This window comes from Sinohyriopsis cumingii, chromosome 11, assembly GCF_028554795.1.
Source record: "Sinohyriopsis cumingii isolate HCF-2022 chromosome 11, ASM2855479v2, whole genome shotgun sequence".
Classification (NCBI taxonomy): Eukaryota; Metazoa; Mollusca; class Bivalvia; order Unionida; family Unionidae; genus Sinohyriopsis; species Sinohyriopsis cumingii.
This window is the reverse complement of record NC_142971.1, coordinates 23,090,680-23,113,505: the sequence shown is the minus strand read 5'-3', so window position 1 is coordinate 23,113,505 and position 22,826 is coordinate 23,090,680. Positions and strand designations below refer to the sequence as shown.

The 22,826-nt window shown below is 36.5% G+C and overlaps 1 protein-coding gene across 2 annotated transcripts in view; it reads left to right on the top strand.

Moving 5' to 3' along the window:
* LOC149787770 (uncharacterized) overlaps window positions 1–19,178 on the top strand; it is a 96,705-nt gene extending 77,527 nt beyond the window's left edge. The window contains exons 8-12 of one of the 2 annotated variants that reach the window (XM_089975663.1): window positions 354–500; window positions 4,328–4,463; window positions 13,124–13,171; window positions 17,786–17,895; window positions 18,633–19,178. In XM_089975663.1, coding sequence (XP_089831789.1) covers window positions 354–500; window positions 4,328–4,463; window positions 13,124–13,171; window positions 17,786–17,895; window positions 18,633–18,845 — 654 coding nt within the window. In that variant the 3' untranslated portion in view covers window positions 18,846–19,178. The remainder of the gene's footprint in view (window positions 1–353; window positions 501–4,327; window positions 4,464–13,123; window positions 13,172–17,785; window positions 17,896–18,632) is intronic. The other variant, XM_089975664.1, reaches the window with a different exon arrangement.
* The last annotated feature ends 3,648 nt before the right edge of the window (window positions 19,179–22,826 follow it).

Below are 22,826 nucleotides of genomic sequence, written 5' to 3'. Positions count from 1 at the left end.
CACAGTAACTGGACAAAAGTCTAACAAATTAGCATAAAAGCATGTTCGAATTAGGGCTTGATGAATACAAATTATGCCAGTCCGCATCTAAATATTGCCACCTTTCCTACAAAATAGAAGTAAAGTCTTCTCAAAACCTACTCAGACATTTTGACAAAATGTGATAAAAATAATTATACTAAACCAAAATGCCTGGATAACTAATTTAATTGATCAATTAAGGCGACGTCAGATCAGTGAGCGATCTCAGCCCGACTTGGGCCTCTTGTTTTGACTGCATGATTACTTTTTTATTTAATCGCGCGGTTAAGGCCGTAACACTTTTTTAATCACAATCATTCTGTCTTTTCCAGTTTAATTTGGGAAGTCCTTTCTACTTTCGGTACGGTTCCATCACTCTTCCCATCAGTGTAACTGTTGGATCCAATCTAACACTGGTACTGTCCCACAAACTAGCGGCATGTAACGACTACACAGAGGAGTTCTACATTACGACCATCGTAAGTCATCTTTACATAGTCTTTGGCTACCCGACATCAACAGTATAGTAAGTGACAATGACACTGTGATGTGTGTTTAGTAAAGGCTACCGGTCAATTTGCAATTCATTGTAAAAAAAAACAAAACAAAAAAAGTGTACAGAAACCACAGCACAGCAAATCAGAGAACATGTTTCTGTTATTGGTTTTCCACATATGCTGCCATTGAGTGCTTGGGTACTACAATTTTATATGTATTTATATGAACGTAGTCATTGTTTCCCTCCTAAACTGAAACGGTCTAAGAAATATGTATGACATACCGGCTGCTTTGGGACATTCCGCGTTAACTTTTTTGATACAATGTTTCGGATTTAGGCTAGGTATACAACAGACGCAAGAAAGGGTCCTTACAAATAACATACAAATGACAAGAATGGCGATAAGAATGGCAAACAAATATACATGTACCTACAGTTTTACATCCTGAATTTCCTCAAAATGTACTTTCTTAGTTCTGCAAATCCGAATTACATGAGCCATGTCATAGGTTCTCAATCTGGATTACACATTTCGAAATTGTACCGTAATTTCGATGATAAGTGCAATTACATCTTCCTTACTGCACTTCATATGAAATAAGCATTAAATTCCATAGCGTCTGTTTGATAATTGCAATTGAAAGATTTCATATTTTCCCACACAATGATTTCAGAAATTCAATGACAGAAACAGAAACACATTTGCAGATGTCAGCACGCTTCTCCCTCGCTTCTTCAATCTGATGTATTTCATGTAGAATTGTCACATATAAACCCAGTCCATAATCACGAAATTTCGTATAATCAAAAACAAAACCCAAAGTTTATTCGTTCCAGATCAAATGGAAAAGTTGTTGCAATGTGCATTCATTCACAATATGACTCCAAATTTCAATTTTAACTAGACACACCATTTACTTTCGAAAGTTATGTCGAGCGCGCGACTAAGTTCAAACTTATCTGGGCCGTGTTATGTGCGCAGTAATAAAGTTGTTGTGTAATAATAAATATGCGCTTCTACATTTAGTTTGGAATACGGCATACATTCATTTACGTTGTTTCTTGTAGTGTATTTTGTTTATATAATTAAGCCTTAGGTAGAATAAAAATTATCATATAATGAAAAGATTACTGTATTTGTATGGGATAATATGAACTAGTTTGGTCGGATGGATATACTGCACTCCTGAGGTCGTGCAGTATTTCCATTCGAAAAACTCGTTCATATTTCCCCATACAAATGCAGTAACCTATAATTATCACATAGTCGGTACATTTTTCTTATTGTATGCACAGTTTAATAATTTTGATATCATAACGTGTTACATGTCACTTTATGTGATTCTGACGGGTCCAAATACGCCCATGAAAGTATTGTGTTGTATTCTCTTTACTGATTGGCTGCGAGTATCGTGGGAAAACCTTTGTTATGTATATTTGATTTAACTATATCTGATTTAATACATATTTATTTCAATTTAATTGTTTGTCAGTTTAAAAAAATTCTTTTCATTACATGATATTGTAATGTAAATTTATTCACTAGAGATGATACTTTTTTTCAGAAAATAGTTTGACCTTGACTCTTAGTTTATAAACACCAGGTATTGATCTAAATCCTGACCTTGATTCCAAATTTGTAGCAACCACGTAACCAAGTTCTATTTTTATTTTAAAATGATTGGTTGTTGTCAAGGTCACGATGGGACTTCGTATTCAAGATGTAAAAAAAACTTTCAATTTTTTTATTTCTTAGAGTAAAATGATTGGTTTTCGTCAGGGTCACACTGGGTGTACGTGACGTTTAACAAGTACATAAATTATATAAGCTTCCAGAACATGATCATGTAACCCCCTATTTACGTTTAGAAGACGATATAACCTCTGTTTTGGAAAATTATTCTCAGTAGAAACTGGGCTATTACACTGGAAGTTGTATGGTGTGCTGTTTGGAGTTATTTCAGATTACTTGGATTGGAATTATTTCAAATTACTTGGATTCAAAAGGATTAATTATGTTATTTTTTCTTTGGAAAATACGTGTGCTCATGTAAAGTTGTTGAACAAGGACATTTTTTTTATAAATTCATTCAGCTATCAGAAACCGGAGTGATAATTCTTGTTTCTACAAGGAACTGTTGACTTCAACACTACAGATTGCAGCATACGTCATCGTCTTCCATCTTGGTTTCTTCGTCGGGATTCGAACTTGAAATCAATAGAACATTTTGTTATTAGGACTACTCACATTTTATTCTTTGATTATTCTTGGATTATTTTGGATTTGATTCCATAAAACCGTAAGTTCATATTATTTTTTACAGAATTTTTTCAGAGAAAAGCTTGTTGTTTTACTCTTTCTTGTGTTACGGTTTCTTTTAGCCTAAACACGTGACATAAGACCTTTTAATCGCATCTTCTGGAATTCGCTATGCTTTCAATGAATATTTTGGCGGCCCTTTTTCGACTCGAGTCACGATGTGGAATTGGGGGGAAATGATCTTGCCTGTCTGAATATGGCTAATTTAACCCACAACGGTTTGTTATGCCACGTATACCAATGTCATCATATGAAAAATGGCGTAAACCCCAAGACAACAACAACAAGAAATAAACTAAGGACATTGGTCAGTTGATAGCGACTGTGTGGGGTGGGGGTGGAAGGGGGCGGTATATCTGTAATATAAAATGCATCCTATATACAAGCGTGGTTTAAATGTTAACTTACAAAAGTAAATAAACTCAACTTTGTTCATAGAAGAATGTGGATATAAACTGGTCACCCAACCGGCAGAACTTTATCCAAAAACAGCATATTTACGCGGTGATGCAATTCCGAATTACAAAGAAATTTGTTTACGTCTTCTGTACAGTCTACTATTCCAAATCAAATACTGCAAATATCCGGTCACAAATACATTACAGTAGATATGGGAATTTCTGCATCTATTAATTCTCCATTCATATGAATATTTCAGCAATGTTATGTTTAGTTGTGAAAGACATTTTAGTGTAAACATGGATCGTGTGCTGTATGACAACTCAAACCGGCACTGTGTACCGTACCAAACAAAGTGACGTCACACGTATTGGACATTCTGTGTTGAAAAATTATTTTGCCTTTGTAAAATCTTATGTTTATTCGGATGGACGTTCTTTGATTTATAGTTTGTAAAACAAAAAGTATAATCTGCTTTTAAACGTCAATAGTAGTCCAACTTTGACTATATTGTTTACGCACAACGATTTCTATCAATGAGCGCTATTTATTTTGCATTAATGTTAAAAGCAAAAACTGTCTGAACTGAGATAAATTTTGCCTGTTTCTATTACATCAACATTTAAATTATAATGAATCATCGTAGCAGTTACTCAGAGGACGAAGAAACGAAATCACTCTTTGTGTCACTATTGCTGGAAAAAATTAAATCTGACATCGTAGAGATTTGTATCTAAGTCCGCTGTCGACAATGAATTCATTTACTTGACCAAAGGCGGTAGGTACTAATTTGCGAAAATGTGTTTACAGGTTAACTGCCTTTAAACCTTTTATCTAGTTAAAAGTGTTAAAGCGTTTTATTCAACTTATCAGTTTTATTACAATTATAATATTGCACAACTGAAAAGTTTATGATTTTGATTAAAATTTATCATATCTTACAATAATGTTCGATTGTGTTGTTGATTTCTGTATGCTGCCTTTCAGAAAAGCAACGCCCGTTTATCATGAAAAAAATAATAAATGATACAATTCTCCTAGTTGCCTTATTTTCGCTTTATCCTGGATGGACTGTATCTGTGTTGCAGAATATAACAGTCATGGGTAGCACGACGAATATTTCCCTTGGAGAGACTATTGGAATTGTTTGCGTCAAAGTGAAGCTGGAAGATGCAGCCGGGATTGTCGGTTATTCTGTTACACTGAATGCTTCGTACAAAACAGGTAGGAATGCGTGTTGCACATGTGTTACTTGCATGAGAGTGGGACTGTAGTATAAAAGTAAGGGGGGCTTTTAATGAGCATTCAACCACAAAGAGGTGAGGGTGTTGGCTTTTTGTAAACTCATATATAAGATCGAGCGCAAAACTTATTTTGGTACATTTTGCATAAAGTATATGGAAATTGTTTTTTAAAAAAAATAGAATCCAGTTTTGATTTAAACTTAAATAAAACATTCAAAATTATTTTGTTCAATTTGTGTTTTAATCGGAGGTTTTCCCTCTTTAAAACATGCTTTTTTTCGAGCACAAGGGAGTACATCAGCATTATTTTCTTCAAAGAATCTCTCCAAAACAACTATTGAATTTATAAATATAAATAGGTGAGATATTCATGCGTGGTATATGTTAGATTGTGATCATTCAAGCGAAGAGCTTGATTGATGACGAGTTATCATTCAAATATATCTTTTTCTTTCCTTCTAGCATGACACCTCTGATTAAAGAATGCTGTACAAACAATTTACTTACTTAAGTGAACAGACCTGTTGCGGACGGGAAAACTGATATTGCAGCCGCGTCGTGATAAGTCAAGGTTAACTGACGAACGAATGAGTGTTGTGCGGATCTGCGGTCCTCAACTTGCGATCACAGGGAGTATTAAACGCGCGCGTAGAGGTCTCAGGTGAGACCACCCCACTTGTGTGTGGTGAAAAAATGATCAATTAAAATAGTATATTGCATGGGTCGGCGACCTATTTTACATAAATGAACGAGCGCGTGCCACCAGTAAGAGATTAGCACTGCTAAAATCAAGATTGTTGGCTGCCCTTCGCGTGCCACACAAAAACCTCGTGACGTGCCACCTTAAGGCACGCGTGCCGTAGGTTGTCGGCCGTTGGTAAAATGATTTTGTGATTGGCTTCTAATGGGGAACAACAACGCGATGCGGGCAGCAATGGGTGAATGAAATTTATCGGATAGCTGCTCGTGTTCGTAAGGATGCGGTCCTATTTAGCGCGAATGATGTGGGTTGATGTGTGTGGAAAAAAGTAATTTTTCCAATTAAACATAACAGTCCCTATGTATATTAAATGAAAATTACCAATGCGATTTACAGGCGTGATACACTGTAAGGTCACATTGCGATGTCCAATGACGAATATGATGAATTTTGAGCTGAAGCTGGTACTAAGTTATTATTATCTTGTTCGTGTGTGTGTTCATCCCAACCAGGTTACCTGTCTTCCTTAATTGTAACGTGTACCTGGCTGCGTTTTTGGAGGGAGCTAATTTAAAACAGTTGCGCAATCGCCCGCTAGGCCGGCGATAAAAAGGTGCAGATGATGATCACACAAAGCACTCCCATTTTATGTATCTTCACGATCTTTTATCTCTGTCTACGTATTGCGACATGTATCGACTCTATAGCAGGGTACATCGTGCTGCTGAGCGTCATTTTTGTCCAGTCACGGGGTATTAATGTGTTTGTTAACCATGTCACACAACCAGAGAGAGAGTGTGTAATGGTGGCACACGGACAAATATTCGCTCGTGCTGCACGTGATAAATATATATACTCCCAGGGCGTAAATCGACTTATCACGAATTGAACCTGTTTTGTAACCATGGTTTGATCTTGATGGAGTGGACGATCAAAGATACAGTGGACTCAACTACGATGTCGAGGGCAACAAGTTCTTGTGTTTGTTAGGTATATTTAATTTGTATTTTTTGTGGTTTTATAATGATTATATACTGTGTATATCTGTATTTCATATTTGACCTTTGTCCAAAATCAAGTTAATAGTGTACCGACCAGTGACATTTATTTTGCAAACAACATAATACGTAGCTATATTTCTCTGAGTATGGATTAACTATTCAGATCATTATCAATGGAAGTAAACATATTTGCTTCTGTTAGAATGTAGGATAAAAGATTTCCACTCGGAAATGATTAAACTTGTTAACAACTTGAACGTTTGAGGAAGGAAACTGACCTACATCCTGGTTCTAGTATTGTGTCTAAGCTTTTTATATAATGTTGTTTACTTGAGGAATTACTCATTCTTGCCTTAACATCTGAAGCAGGATCGGTCTTATTGTTGTATTCAGGTTTTCATTGTTTGAATCATTCAGTGGAATTACAAAGTGTTCAATAATATTCTTAGACTAAAACATTAATTTGGAATTATAGTGAATTCAGACAAGGACATTTGGAATTATATTATTGTTATACATCAAAAATCTGTTAACACATCGCCAGAATCTAGGCCATAAGGTACATTAGCACGTTCGAGACTAAATGCACATCGACACATTCAGTATTGGAATTTATTTTGGAACACCACTGGAGTTCACTTGGAACTTCATACATATAGACTTGTGTACTTTTAGGACTCAATAATGAAGATTCTTTTCAAATTTTAACTTCGTATTCTAGGGAAATAAATCATTTGTTGAATTTTACAAGACTTATTAGCTTTCGTTCTTTTCTGTTAGCTAGTTTAAAACCATAGAGCCATAACATGTTATTAAACTCGTCGTCGCCAGGCATATTAAACGGTATTGATATTGATAAAGTTGTCTACGAGAATGCGTGTCCCGTAAACGCGGTCGTGTATGGCATTTTGTTATTAAAGACCCGTGGTTGACAATTTTATGCCACACACTGGCACGATAAACTGTGTCGCACAACGGATCGTTTTGCATTTTACTAATGCGCGTTGTTGACATGGATTTATTGAACAGCTGCGTGAACAGTGGCGTACTAAGGGCAAATGGCGCCCGGGGTGATGATGATGATGACCCAAAAGATTTTGGTGCCTCAAAACCTCTGGCGACCAGGGATTTTGGCGTCCCAAGATCACTGGCGCCCGGGACAATCACCCAATCCACCGCCCCCGTAGTAGGTTTTTGGGGCGTGAAAAAAATCCCGCAGTGGAAATCGCTAGTTGGAGAAAACGGAGCAAAGCTCTCAGAATTTTCCGCGAAAGTACAAACTTGCGATCGTCGTTGAACTAATAACTGGCAATATGATGCATGATTCTGGTAAGTATGGACACATAAGGGGAGTGACTGAATTTCGTGAACAAACCGCACATGACAGGTTGCTAGACGTGTATTTCCACTTAAATGCACAGTCAGAATCTGCCACGGTGTTGTTTTCAAATCTGCCATGTATACTGTTGCGCACAACAATGTATCAGTATGGTTATTTAACAGCGATGCCAGGACTAAACACATCTATTAGTTTTTTTGGTGCTGTCTGGTAAGTGTTACCGCGTCAAAGAGTTTCATAAGCAATTATGCCATATCGCAATGAAACACGCCAGCGAGGTCGACGATTATCTGTGACGATTATGGCCGTATTGTCGCACTTTGTACAGCTAAAACAAATGGAGTCCTACTCCAAAGATTTTTTTTCGAGAATGTTCAACGATCTTGCGTAGAATACGGACAGGGTGGTCCCTGGAATACTCTAGTAGTTTGATATGGTGGTCAGCATTGACATGGTAGCGTGTTATCTAGGTCAAGGTGAAAGTCAGCCATATTTCGAACGACTCGGCCATAGTACACACAAACTTGCACTTGTGGCCGCCAACGGACCGCTGTCTGACATAGCCCACACATGAATTGCAGAAATAAAATCGCCAAACGTCCATCCGGTCATCCCTGTGTGGTTTGGACGTCATTTAATCCACGTCGCTCACATTAGAAATGACACCGTTGAAGAATCGAGAAACAAACGTGGTTGTGCCCCCAAAGTATTACAGCGGTTTATGCTTGATGAAATCATAATAACAGATCTGATTGTCGTGAAAGCCATCATTGCGTACAAACCAAAAAACAGTTTTTGCTTCCTGAATTATCCATGGATAGAACGCTCGAGATTTCACACGCCAAAAATATGTTATGTATATTTAATTTGTATGATGTGTTGGCCTTTGTTAATGAATATCTTATATACATTTGAATTTAGTACTTGACCTTGTCCAAAATCAAGGTCATGATGTACCAGACCAGCAAAATTTATTTTGCAAACAACATTATACATAGTTAATATTTCTCTGTGAGTGTAGATTAAATATTCAGATCAATGGTAGTAGAGGTAAATATGTTTATTTGTGTCTGGATCTAGGACACCAGATTTCCAGTTCGAAATTCCAAAGCTTGTCGACAACTTTAATTGTTTTATAGAGAAGACTGGTCTTCATCCTCGATCTATTATTGTGTCTCTGCTTTTGATATACTTTCTATTTACTTGAAACATTACTCATTCGTGCCTTAACATCTGAAGCAGGATTATTCGTAGTGTTGTCTTCAGTTTTTATTTTGGACGGATTTATGTATTCTAATTATTATTCACTGGAAATACAAAGTGCTCATCAGTAATATTCTCGGACCAAAATATTAATTTTAAATCAAAGTGAATCCAGACAAGAACATTTTGGATTATATTATTCTGATACAGCAAATACTCTTAGTACAATAGCACACTCCAGGCTATTGGCACATTAGCATATACGAGGCGACAGGCAACTCAACACATTCAATATTGGAATTTAATTGAAATAGCACTGGAATTCAGTTGGAACTTCATAAATTGGACATGTGAGAGAACATTTAGGATTATTTGGCATTTAAATTCAAAATATTGTAAGTTCTTAAATTTTCACTTTTTATTCTAGGGAAATAAATTATTTGTTGAATTTTACAAAATGTGTTGGTTTTTGCTCTTTTCTGTTACTTCGTTTAAGACCATATAGTCATAATAGGCATAGCACGAAAGAACATCATTCAATTTACCGTGGTGGGCGTCTAAGCATTGCACGCATTTGTGTCGCAGATTATTTATTGATTCGGCCGAATTAGATTTCTGGTGCAGAATTGTATGAACATAAGATTGTTATTTTCTAAAGAATAACATGGATATTCGTAAGATAAACCTCTTGGGTACATAATTAGTTACAACGACGTAGATGGACCTCAGCATATGGGGGGGGGGCATCATCAAATGTAACACGACTGAGTGATCATACACGTCACTAGCTCCCTAGCTAGCCAAGCATGTCACACACACACACACACACACACACACACACACATGGTGATTCACTATTTTTGCTCCACCACTGTCAAGAGGCTATTCGTGGTGCACGGATTCGGATCACTCCTCGTTGTCTTCGCTTTCGCGTTTGAGGTCGATCAGGTACGTGAGTTGTTGGCCAGATAGTCAGCGAGGGGTTTCTTGTGGTTGTTATTCCATCTTGAATGTGCTTTCGACAATTTCTTATTCGACCGGGTCAACCATTTCTTATTTGACCAGTTTCTTCTGCTGTTGGGCTCGCTGTCATTTTACCTCGACAGTACTGTCTTTTGCTTGTACCAGAACACAAACTGTTGCCTCGTTCTATTCGAAATCCTCAAAAATTCGATCTCATCGTCAATAATCGACGATGGTATCGTGGATTTGTTCACGCGTTTCACGTCTTGTTTTGGTCTCAGTGGCGTATATCTGACCACACGCTTATTCGAAATGTTATTCCAGATCTTTTAGAGTCGATTTAGTCCAATACCATATGAATGGCAATATCAGTAACACTAGTGGTTCCTCCTGTGTCTCGAATATCTTAGACGTCTTGCTCGGATTATCACGTCCTTGCACGGGCATGTCTATGGATGTGGACGAAGAAAGATATGAAGCTATTATCGAGAATTTTTACCGTCAAGTTACCAATAATTATCAAGAACTGCACTTGCTATGACATTTTTGGGGGCAGTAGGAGGGGTTGGTGCCGTGGGAGGGTCTCAAATGAACAGAAACATTTTGCCGTTATCGAGAAGCGCTATATTGATGCCTTGTCATGAATCAATTATCGACTCATTATCAACATCAGAATAAACCGACATCGATTCACTCGTATTGTTATCATAATTGCTGGTCTCTCCGACAAATATTAGATCAGTGATGCACATGGACGTCCGATGCAATGATATCAGTGCATCAGGATAATTCCCCTTCTTTCGTTTCGGAAATTTTCATATGATTATGTCTCTGCTACGTTGACGTGAATTCGGGACGGGCGAATAAGTTACGACAGCAAGGCGGTTATTTCTAAACTTATTCCACTGTGCACCGTAAAGCTCACGCAAGCAATCTTTGTGCCTTTTATAGATAACAGTTTTCGCTTGTACGCGAAGATCTTCTGAGATTTTCTTCAGCAACTCAGTAGCAGTTGCTTGGTCTGTCAATTTCTGTTATGTTCTATCATGCGATCCTGCATTGGGCATTGTATGCATTATGTGAAATGTTTAATCTGATTTTCTTTTACCAGAGAACTCGGCGCGCGCGTTTGAATGCTTCCTGTGATCGTCGTTGGGGGCCGCATATCCGCTCAATACACTCTCCTTCGAAAATAGTCTGTTGGGCCACCGAAAAACCGCACTTACCACTGTGCGTCTGCAATTCCTACTTGCTCATTTGTAATAGGTCCGCTCACCTAAGTTGCTACTTCTTTGTTTGTTTTGAGATGTGACCAAGAGTTCGAATAATCGCTTGAATTTGAAGTTCTAATATTTTTTTTCGGGGGGGGGGGGGTATATTAAACATTATTTAACGTAAAATCTCCTGTTGCGGTGAATAATCACCGTGTTGAATCATAGAAGAGTGCAATTATTTTACTGCTTAATACCTTACAAATTCTGCCATTCTTTTAGCCGTCAACCGAATCACTATAAATTGGTGGACTTCTCCAACCAATACTCAGCCAATATTATAATACTTATTGTTATGTATATTTGATTTAACTATATCTGTTTTAATACAGATTTATTTCAATTTAATTGTTTGTCAGTTTTTTCTTTTAAAAATCATTACATAATATTGTAATGTAAATTTATTCACTAGAGATACTTTTTTTAAAGAAAATAGTTTGATCTTGAATGTTAGTTTATAAACACCAGGTGTTGATCCTGACTTTGTTTCAGAATTTGTAGCAACCTTCGTAAACAAGTTCTATTTTATTTTAAAATGATTAGTAGTTTCCAAGGTCATGATGGGACTTTGTCTTTAAGAGATAAACAATTTTTTAAATTTTATTTCTTAGAGTAAAAAGGATTGGTTTTCGTCATGGTCACACTGGGTAAACGTAATCTGTGACAAGTCCTTGCTGCTATAAACTTCCAGAAGATGATCACGTGACCCTTGTTTAAGTTATAAAAGGCCCATATCACCCATGTTTTGGAGAATTAATCTCAGCAGAAACTGGGCTGTTACACTGTTAGTTGCATGTTATGCTGTTTGGAGTTATTTCAAATTACTTGGTTTGGAGTTATTTCAAATTACTTGGATTCAAAAGGATTAATTGTTATTTTTCTGGAAAACGTGTGCTCGTGTAATAATGTGGAACAAGGACAGTTTTTTAAAATAAAAATTTATTCAGCTATCAGAAACCGAAGTGATACTTTTTATTTCTACAAGGAACTGTAGACTTCAACACTACAGATTGCAGCATACGTCATCGTCTTCCATCTTGGATTCTTCGTCGGGATTCGAACGTGAAATCAGTTGAACATTTTGTTATTAGGACTCCTAAAATTTTATTCTCGGATTATTTTTGGATTTGATTCTATAAAACCGTAAGTTCATATTTTCTTTTTCATTTTTACAGAATTTTTTCCAGGGAAATACATTATTTTATATTTCAAAGCTTGTTAGTTTTCACTCTTTCTTGTCTTACTGTTTATTCGAGCCTAAACAAGTGACACAAGATTATAATGACTGGGAAGGACTGCATCTATTATTGCTAATAGCTCTTAGAAAAAAAACACGCCTATTATCAACAAATGTATTCATCCTTGCATATAAATACTGTTCCATAGCATGCACACACTGTAGAACCATGATGCATCTCGGATGTATTTCTTATGGCGAGTCCATGTTATCAGTGACCGACAGGACTATATCACCCAAGAATCAGCTTCCCAAGCAAAACAGTCCATGTAACAGCGACAGCTTCTTCGTTAATTGGCAAGTTTGAATATATGGGTGCGTTCATTTGTGTGACGTGTACTTTGTCCACTGAGCGAAAAGGTAAAGTTCCACCATGTTGTCCCAAGTTGGCAGGAAAACCGGAAGCCGCTCAGTGCATTCTCAAAACGGTTTCCTTCATTTGTTTGAACTCTGTTCTTTTAAGAAAACCGAAATAAACCAAATGCGTGTACTGTAAAAGATACACAGCTAGCTATTTCATTAGTTCATTTTACGTTGCCCGTTTCTCCACGATTATGCATTTACTGCCCCTTTTAGCGGGAGATAACAAGACTTGTTCACCCAAGGCATGCGAAGGTTTCGTCATGGACCATGGTTCGTCGCTGGTGTACAAGTTTTCATATCTCCACCAGACAAGGACAACAAATGGTTAAGATAAACCGAATCGTACAAGAAAGGGAAACACAGTCGCTCTCGAGAGACACGATCGAGTGAAGGGGGCACGATGTTTTCTTTCCAGACAAGTGACATAGTGTGTGTCAATCACCGACACTGTTATTGCTATGATATTCAATAATGTATATTAATTATGCTTTCTAGACATCTCCTTCAGCAGCTGTTCTTGGTTTTTGTAATGATGATGATGGTTATGATTATGCTTATTACAGGGCCAACCGTGTTGACAGCTCCAATACTGGCAGTGGAGGCAGCTTGGGGTATGTATTTTTCCATCATTTGTTTAACGCATCTAGAATCACACAGTCCAATCCCAGTTTTGACGCAAGTCTGTAAACTCACAGTTCTCATCCTTCAATGACACTATGACCACGACTTTATGAAAAATTTATATCATTTAATATTATGTTTTTCTGAATTGAAAAACAAATATTTACCATGACGAGGATTTATAAATCAACTTGCTTGACTCCCGTTTGGAATAAAAAGCACTCATCACTAACGATTAACCACCAGGATTTTATTCCAAGTATGATCGATGAACCGAAAATATTACACGCACATGCGCTTTATATGATCTGTATTTTATGTGGCAATTAACAACAACAACAAAAAAACCGAGAAGTAAATATTGCTTGCCAAACATTTAAATAGATATAAAAAAAATAGTATTCTCAATCCCAAAAGTAGGCGTGTCAAATATTTTGACACATGTTGGTGGTTTCAAGGTTACTAACTGATAATTGTAAAAGTGCATGGATAAAATCAGTGTTCACAAATATTACAGTTACGAATATAAATTAATCATTACAGAGAGTCATTATTCTGGATGTAGTTCATGAAATAAGTCTGTTATCTTATTTATGTAAGAAAAGGAAACTTGACGAAGTTTTTAACTCTAGTGAACCCGTTTTTTCCCCCGAAAAATAAACAGTATAATACTGCTAAACGTGCAAGAAAGTTTCAATAATCGTTGATTAATGGGTATCAAAGGCTAGAACACTACTTGGCAAATCAAAGAAAGTTCTGCAGCCACTGCGGAAAATATCCAACAACTGCTCAAGGCACAACGGGATTGCAAATCCATTTTCCATAGGGACTGACAATTATAGGAAAGACCATATCAGATCCCATGATTTAATGAAAGTTCGTTTGACTGCATGGCAAGGAGCATGCATATGAATGGGAAGGCGCATGCTCCAGTTTAAAGTTAAATTAATGCATCTCTACTACCCATTGTTTAATTTTTTTTCTGTCTCTCTCTCTTTCTTAAAAATCTAGCTATTTCAAAACTATTTTCTACATTACCATTTCTAGGGCAAGCTCAGTTTTCGCAAGGGCAAGTTCATGTTTCCAGTCAGCTTGCCCGGGGAAAGCTGACTTAAAGAAATTTTTTAAATCCCTGCATGACAGCAACTCCTTTCGACTAATCCTCTCCCGCTCCGGTGACCTAGTGGTTAGAGCGTCCGCCTCGGATGCGGGTTCGATCCCCGGCCGAGTCACACTAAAGACATAAAAATGGTACTAACATCTGCCTCGCTTGGCGTTCATCATTAAGAGGTTAGTGTTGGGACTGGTCGGCCTGCTGTCAGGATAATGTGACTGGGTGGGACAACATGCAACATGTCTGCAGCATAATGCCCCAGTGGTAGACGTCACTATAAACTGTCACACTGCAGACATCGTAGCGATATGACAGACAAATTGTTAAAGCTACGTTAAAAATCAAAACTACACCCACCCACCCCAGTCATCTGAATCATCCTAAGGCATTGTGTCACCAGCTGAGCATCCGATAGCAACATGACTCACAACGAACACACTACAAAATACCTATTTAAAAAAACAAACTGTTTTGAATGATCTACTGACCTGTTAAGTGTCACGTGCAGCTGTTATTGATCTTCATTGATGGCATCTTTTCAGGAGTTGCCTCCACAAGTATGTAATGACGATAAATAATAGCGTGTAACAGCGGACATCAATAGGATATTTTTAAGTTTAACATCGAAAGTATTGCTAAGTACCAGAAAGAAGGCATTACATGTGTATTTGAGTCAAAAGGGTGTATTCGTGCAAACACGTACTGGCAGTGGAAAATAGCTTATTTACGAGTCCATTCCAGTTGTGTGCCCCCTTGTCTCGATCATGTAGGAACAGTGTTCAAATTTGAACAATTTTGATTGGACGAAGTGGCTTGCCGCCTCATCCAAGGAAATTCACGGACCCGAAACACATAAATATTAGGTCAATCCGCCAAGGTGTAGATAGGATTAACATATCGGATTCTTGCCAAGTGAAGATGCATTATTGGATATTTGTTATTATAATTTGTTCAAGAAAGAAAAAAAATTACTATACTTTTCATGAGTAATTTAGTTTCATACTAATTATAACCTCATGTTGGAGTTGGGTTTGTTTCTCTCCTTTTGTTTTATCCCTCAATATCTGCACTGAAAGTAAGACGAGTTATGTAGAAAGAAGCCTGTTTTGCAGTATCAAAACAGTATATCCGGATAATAGATATTCAGCGTGCTCAAATCGTAAATAATTTATGTTGAAAAATTATTCCCAACTTAGAAATATTTTAAAAAATGGATTCTTTTAGTCTTTGAGAAGAAAAGTCCACAAAAATTATAATTATAGTCTAAAAAACCCAACAGCTTTAGGAATTCAAAACGAAATTATTATACAGCTTCTTTCTGTGCTATTCGCGATAAACTTTTGTTTTCTACACGTTATTGATGTTGCTATATCATGGTTTTTTTATATTTATTTTTCTTTACCTGGGATTCGAACGTAGATTATAATGGGTAAAAGTAGATTTAAAGGAAGTCCATTAAACGCATGACGGAAAACACTAACTTTCAGATACAGGGGTCGCCCGGTTGTTTGCATGCATAGATAAGCAAGAGAGAATTTATCATTGTCCTTTTAGTTGCACAATTTAGTATAAAAAATAAAATATCCTTAAAAAAAAACGAAGATATCAATCTAAAGTGTGTATATTTTTGAAAAAGTGAAGGTAAGTGCTTAAATGTTTTAAAACTAAAATCTCTATGATCTGTTTTATAATTCGAATAAAAACAAAAGAAAATAATAAATCACATTCAGGCCAAGTGCTTTGACGTGTAATGAAAATGTTGTATTTCTATTACTGCCAATCCACATAACAAACAGGAAACCATGCTCCAGCAATTTCCAAAATTTAATCAGCAAAATGTGTATTTTGGTAAAGATAAAAGTCCCATTTACTTGTATGTAATTTGAGTAAATAAATTTTCCATCCAATATATGCATTATTATGACATAATTAAATTGTACAACTTTAATGTGCAAAAATTGATGGTGTGTTTCTCGAAGGCATTTGTAAATAATGTAATTAGTCTGTGTTGCAGTCGACCTATCAATAGAACTGTTTAGATATATAAAAAAAATTTAGTCAACGGTAATGTCAACAGTTATATTAATACTGTACATTTTCTAATAGGCTTTTTATGGTGGAAAACAAACAGGAGCTGTAAAAACAAGTGTTAGCTTTGTTTTCTTTAAAGTTGCATTATAATACGCTAAAACCTAAACATAAAGAGTAATTTCAAAACAAGCTTCCAACCAAACAACGCTTCAGATTTCTCGACTCATTCAAGAGTATATTTGATCCGATCAAATCATGGGTTGTAATCATGATGTTGGAAAGAGATTCGCAAACAATTAAGGAAACTTAGTTGTTGTCACGTTACAAGTTCATGTCCAAGATATGGAAAGGCATTATGATTCACCTTTTCCCCCAAAGATAATTTTTTGTTCGATTTTATTTTCCTACGTACAGCAAAACATGTCTTCAACAGCCACTTCTGGAACGTACAAGAGCGACAGGTGATTGTTTAACAGAGGTTCAGTTTAAAAATAATCTAGTTTACGTTGTCTTAACACATTAACCCCTAGCGACGACTTTATGGGGCAGGAGCTACTGCCGAGCTCTGTAGCGGCATGGTCATGCAGGATACACTAAAGTCGATGGAATTATAGAACGGTAGACAGATGTAGCTCTACAATGATACCAAATAATCTGGAATATCTAGTTGCACTACAAAATACAGATAGAAAAAACTCATTTTTTTGGACCCGACTTTTTTTAAACGTAAAATTCGCCCGTGGTCGGAATCCCATTTTGTGTCCGGATGTTAGACTTTTTGGTCTCAGATCTAAGGCAAACCGGTATGAACTGCAAGCAGACAGATGAGCCTTTGCAAAAAGTAGAAGATGGGCATTTGGAATAAAGAGTGGTCTCCATACAAAAATAATGGCCCCATTTAGAAAAAAAAAACAAAAAAAAAAAACAAACAAATTACCCTTCTGCTCATGCGCGAGTCAAATAGCCAACGAAAAATGATGTTTCTAACACAACTAGGCAGTATGTTATTGAAAGATGACCAGGGATTTGGTGTTTTTGAGTCTATTCACAAATAGCTTTCTAAATGCGTTTCCTACTCGATTTTCAGGCAAAAACCTCCAGGGGTTAATGTGTTAAGAAAAATTGTTGTTCAAGACCGGGATTGATTAATATAGGTACCATTTTAGGAAGATTTCACTACATAAATGGTACCATGCTTTGAACGATGTTTGCTTTGAAAATAATTACGAAGCTATACGATTACATTTTGTTTATTTCACAACAATGCACAAGAAGATCTGACAACATATATAACATACTCGTGCTGAATCAGATGATGGCGAAAGAAACCACTGATATTTGCTGGGCGACATCTTGCTGCACTTGCTGAAACAGGATGAACTTGTAACCGTAAGGATGAAAGTCGAACATCACAATTAAGAAAATATAGTAACAATAAGATGACATTTCTTTTCTGCAGAAATGTGTGATTGCGATTGCTGGGTGTACCAACTACTATATGGAGACTCTCCTTACAAGAACATGACATATGCTGAAAAAGAACAAGCATTGCAGGATACGATTGTAAAGGTATGTATTAGAGCGATTCTCCTGATCGAAGGTACACTAATGTTGATAATACAGCACCGAGATGGCAATGCTAGCATTTATGCTTGTATTGAGGTTAGAATCTTGAAAGTGCTTGTGATTCTTTTTGTTTCCTTCTTTAATTTTATGTTTGCGACATATTCCAAAACGTTACAGTGTCACGTAGACATCAACATGCAACTATTAAAGTTCGTAGTTCAGAATATACAACTATGGAAATAAACATGTCATATAAAACAATGATTGAAGCAAAGACGACCAAACAATCAATTTGCTATGAATTAAAAGCCAGTTCAACAAAATTTATAAAATCCAACTGGTTACCAACAAAGCAATCAAATAGAAAACACAAAATTAAACGTACATAAAAGAAGACGAGGAAAATAAAATTGTGATGGTGACTTACAGCCAAGGAATTAGAACTCGCACGACTGCCCACGCCATATAATTTCGACGGTTATTACCATGCTCATGCTGTGTTGAGTCAAATATTGTTTCATGAATACTATGTGTGTTTTTCTTTACAACTACACCGTTTTGTATGATATCAATCCGATTAACAACCCTTTTTTTATACAACATACATTATTTCTTTTGGAGGAAATAAGTTATTTTTGGTGTAAAATCTCCATATTGTGGTACCACATACCACATTAAATGCATCTGTGAAATAACCATTTTTTGTCCATTGTCAAAACTGATTTGTTATGTCCATCTAGATTCAGAAGGAACTGACAGTAAACACCTCGGAGTTGTCAGCAACGATTCGAAAGAAGACAAGCGCAGAAGATTCCCGAGTGTCAGCTATAGTTGTTGGTTACACGCTAGGTGTCGCTCTCCTCAGTTTCAGCCTTGGATCAATAATTATTTTTGATCTTCCAAGACTTCTTGAGGGATTTCGAGCTCTCCTCCACAATCTAACTGGACGTTAATACAAATTTTTTTTTTTTTAAAATATGTGCGTGAATATTCTTGTAATGCACCAGTACTTAGTAAAGCAGCATTCATGATAGTTTCTGGAATCGGAGATATGTCTTGCAATTTGCAATATACATACATACATATACATATATATATATATATATATATATATATATATATATATATATATATATATATATATAATTGGTACACACAAAAAAAGACTTTCTCAATGCTGAATCTGAGATTATAAAATTTGTTTTCATGTCTCGACATTTAAAAATGGAACATTACTTTGATGTTATAGTTAATTTCCTGCTTGTTTAATAAAGATCCATACTGCTTATGAATGTTATTTTTTCATGGAATCCATTAATTTATTTTGAGGCATCAACGGTTATGTGCTGAAAGTATTCAGACTTTATCCGCTTTGCATATGAATACAATCAGATCTCCACTGTCCTACAAGATCTGACAAGGACTGGACTGCTTAGGGGTAATGTTCTGGCAACAAATTACCATAATCACTAATTTTATCAGCCAATTCGACGTCTTTTATCTTTGCGTTTGGGAGACCGAGTTATACGGCCACAGAACATCAATGTGCGCTGAGCGATTTGATTACCTTGCAGATTTCTGAAAGCTACATTTCCACTGGATTAATTCAAAGACCATCAGAACATGACCCGTAGGCAGCTATTGTCAGATCTTCATGTAGGTCAGTGGAGACTTGATTTTAATCAGTAAGTTTTGCATACCATTCAGACTGGCTACCGATCCAAATGGCTTCATTTTCCCTCTTAAATGCAGTCATATTATAAGTTGACAAGTCACTAATAGGAGTCACTTCCATTCACGTCAAATACGTAGTCGAAATTAAATGGAAATAAAACGAATTTTCAAGCTATGTAGAATTCAAAGCAAATGTGCAAGGACAGATATAGTGACACTTAAATAATTCATCCATGAACTGAACCAAAATTAACACGTCGAATAGCAGAGAGATGAGAAGGGATTTAGCATTTTTTTTTTTTTTTCCTTCCCACGAATCCTGGCGTGGGGCCTAGAGATGAGTGGTCCAAAGCACTCACAGTTACAGATCAATTCCATCTCACCTCTGTCTGCGTGGCTTGGCCAATGTGGATATGTGAGAAAGCTTGCCGGTAGCTTCTCGTGGGTCAGTGATTATTTACGGCCTTTTTCCGGGTTCTTCCTTCACCATTTATACAGGCTGTCATGTATAGCCTATCTTGTGCTGAAAAATGGCATTGAACCCTGTAACAACAGAAAGATGGCAAACCCAGGAACCTATTCATTACACTGAAACAGCAACACAACTGCCTGTGATCCACAATAGTTGGAACCTGTATCAGACCTTTTATCTGGTGTTCGTTTCATCCAATGATTACTTTGTAAACTATTTCCACCTGGTTAACAAGTCCCAAAAACTGCACCTTAATGTACCCATCATGTCAAACTGACAAAGTTAAAGGTATTCTACAATAGAATGTCGCCCTTGTCCCTCCATGCAGTTTATCAGCACCTGACATCGGAATCAGTGCAATTCTTTTGTTTGCTCATGCACATCACCATTATTTTCAAGTTGAGGATGGCTCTAATTTACAATGATATACATTCTACTCTACAATCCCATGTTTACCTGAACGATAAAAACATTCTCCACATACTTTTGATGACAAAGTGTGAATTACATATTCATAATAATGTCCATCCGTGGATGCATATGTAACGTTGTGCATCTACTGCAACACTGCTTAGGCAGACTTCAAAATTTGGGATATGGTTGAAGATTGTTTGTAGCTGGATGTACACGAGTCCACAATTTATTCATCAGCTATGGGTATGAATGAGACACTTTTGTATATATGCATACAGTTAGGTGTGGTAGATAACCAAAATGGAACACTTTTGCATTTATGCATAATAAATGGGTGAGGTACAGATAAGTGAAAAATGAGCCGGGACAATGTCCTTTACTGCAAATATTTTAGTTTAAAATACATTTTCGAAGATCAATCCCTATATTCAAAATCGTTTTGTTTGCACTTTTTGGAGTGTTCTCTTGTTTGTGTGTGCATACGCGAGTGTTGTTAGGTAGTATCATGCAACTCCTCCCACTGCTGAAAAAAAGAACTTAAATCCTTGGGGTATGATGATGCGAATCTGTATATGTGCACGACTTTTAGAATTGCCATGGAATGGTGCTTATGGTGAGAACACTGTTGACAAAAAATTAAAATATCTCTGAAAGAATGAACCCGAGATACCTTAAAACGGATTTGTGTGACCATAGACGCGGATGTCAGTAAATGTCAGATGGGGTGAATAAGACATCGGGTCATGCCCCAGGGAGATTGTGGTGTTCTAATTCCACCGAGGTCAATGAGGAAATACTGTCGTTATCCCTTCTCAAAATTATATATATACGGGGCAGACGTATTACACACACTTTAAATATGAAAATCAGTGTCAAGTTCAAAATCCCCAAATGATATCTGGAATCGATCTGTGCAATTGAAATTAGGCAAACAGAATATGAACTGAAGTTGAAGTTTCATGTGCACAATTTTTCAGAATACGGGGTCTGGTCTGTCGGGTATCAAAAGAACTGTTTAGCAATTATGGGATTGAAGAGGTATTCACAAAGGTCTAGTCGACGTGTAAAACTTTATCGTAGAAAGTCTATGAGAATGATTAATCATGAACAGCTCTAGTAATTTGTTGTCTCTTATGTCATGGAAAAAAAAGGAGGAAATGATAATGATGTGCATCTTGCAAATGCAGGAGAATCTAATTATAAAAAGGCCATATGGATAACCTGAATATCAAAATTTAGAAACTAAAATACAAACTTGATGCAGAATTTAAGCAGTCAAATCCCAATGACATTTAGAACATGAAAGCCATCCTCAAAATAAGCCTTTCCCCGTCTGTATACTATGCATGCCAATTACCAGACGAATAGCACCAGAAGCTTGTTTTATAATGTGAGGTTTGGATTTGTAAGGTTTTTTCAGCACATGATAAACAGTACATGGTAAACAGCATATATTTAGTGAGGGAAAAACCCAGGTAGATTCCAGTTATAATCACGGAACCACATGAAGCTACTGGCATACTTTCTCACTCATGTTGGTAGATCTCTTAAGATAAAGCAGGGATTAAAACTAGACTTAAGATGTAACCCATAATTCCTACAGATGGCTCTGCTTGATAGTAGCATGATACATACGAGATATTTGTATAGTATGTCAAGTCAGTAGCAATAAAGAGATTTTCAAAACGTCTGTTGTAGTGATGTCGAACATCTGAACAGAAACATTTTCATTTGGGACCAACTAGACATATATGTCTTCTGGTGTGTTTTAAGAATTTCCATTCAGGGGTAGCATTAACCCATGATGTGCCTGTCAAGGCACATGTTTTTCAGATAAGCAGCTATTTACACATGTGGGTACTTTAGCTTGAAATAACATTAGTGAAATTAAATTTGACTTGTACCATGGGCCCTGGAACAGGGTCTGTCATAGTTTAACCCTGCATTCATTAAAAAAGTTCTTTCTATCCTTGGTTACAATACACTCTGCATACTAATGTCAACATAGCCAACTAACAATGTTTCATCTTCAGATTACGATTTCATTCAGGAAATAATGGCTGATAGTAGTGATTAGGACAAAGATTTTGAAATTTTGAAGCATTCAAGATTATCGGAGAAGGTAAGCTGGGAAACTGTTTCTGAATAAAAGTGATGTACATGCTGGACAGACAAAACCAGATTAGCTTAAGTCCATCTCAGTAAGGGCAGTTGATTTTTTTCGTTAAGTTTGACCAGTTTCAGTAAGGTCTTACAAAATACCATAAACTGTTGTTGTAATGTAAAGTACGCATAGACTTTATTTACACTACTACAGTAGCACAAATTTTAGTTCCAAACCCTATGGAGCTCAATGGCTTTGAAATTATTTTTT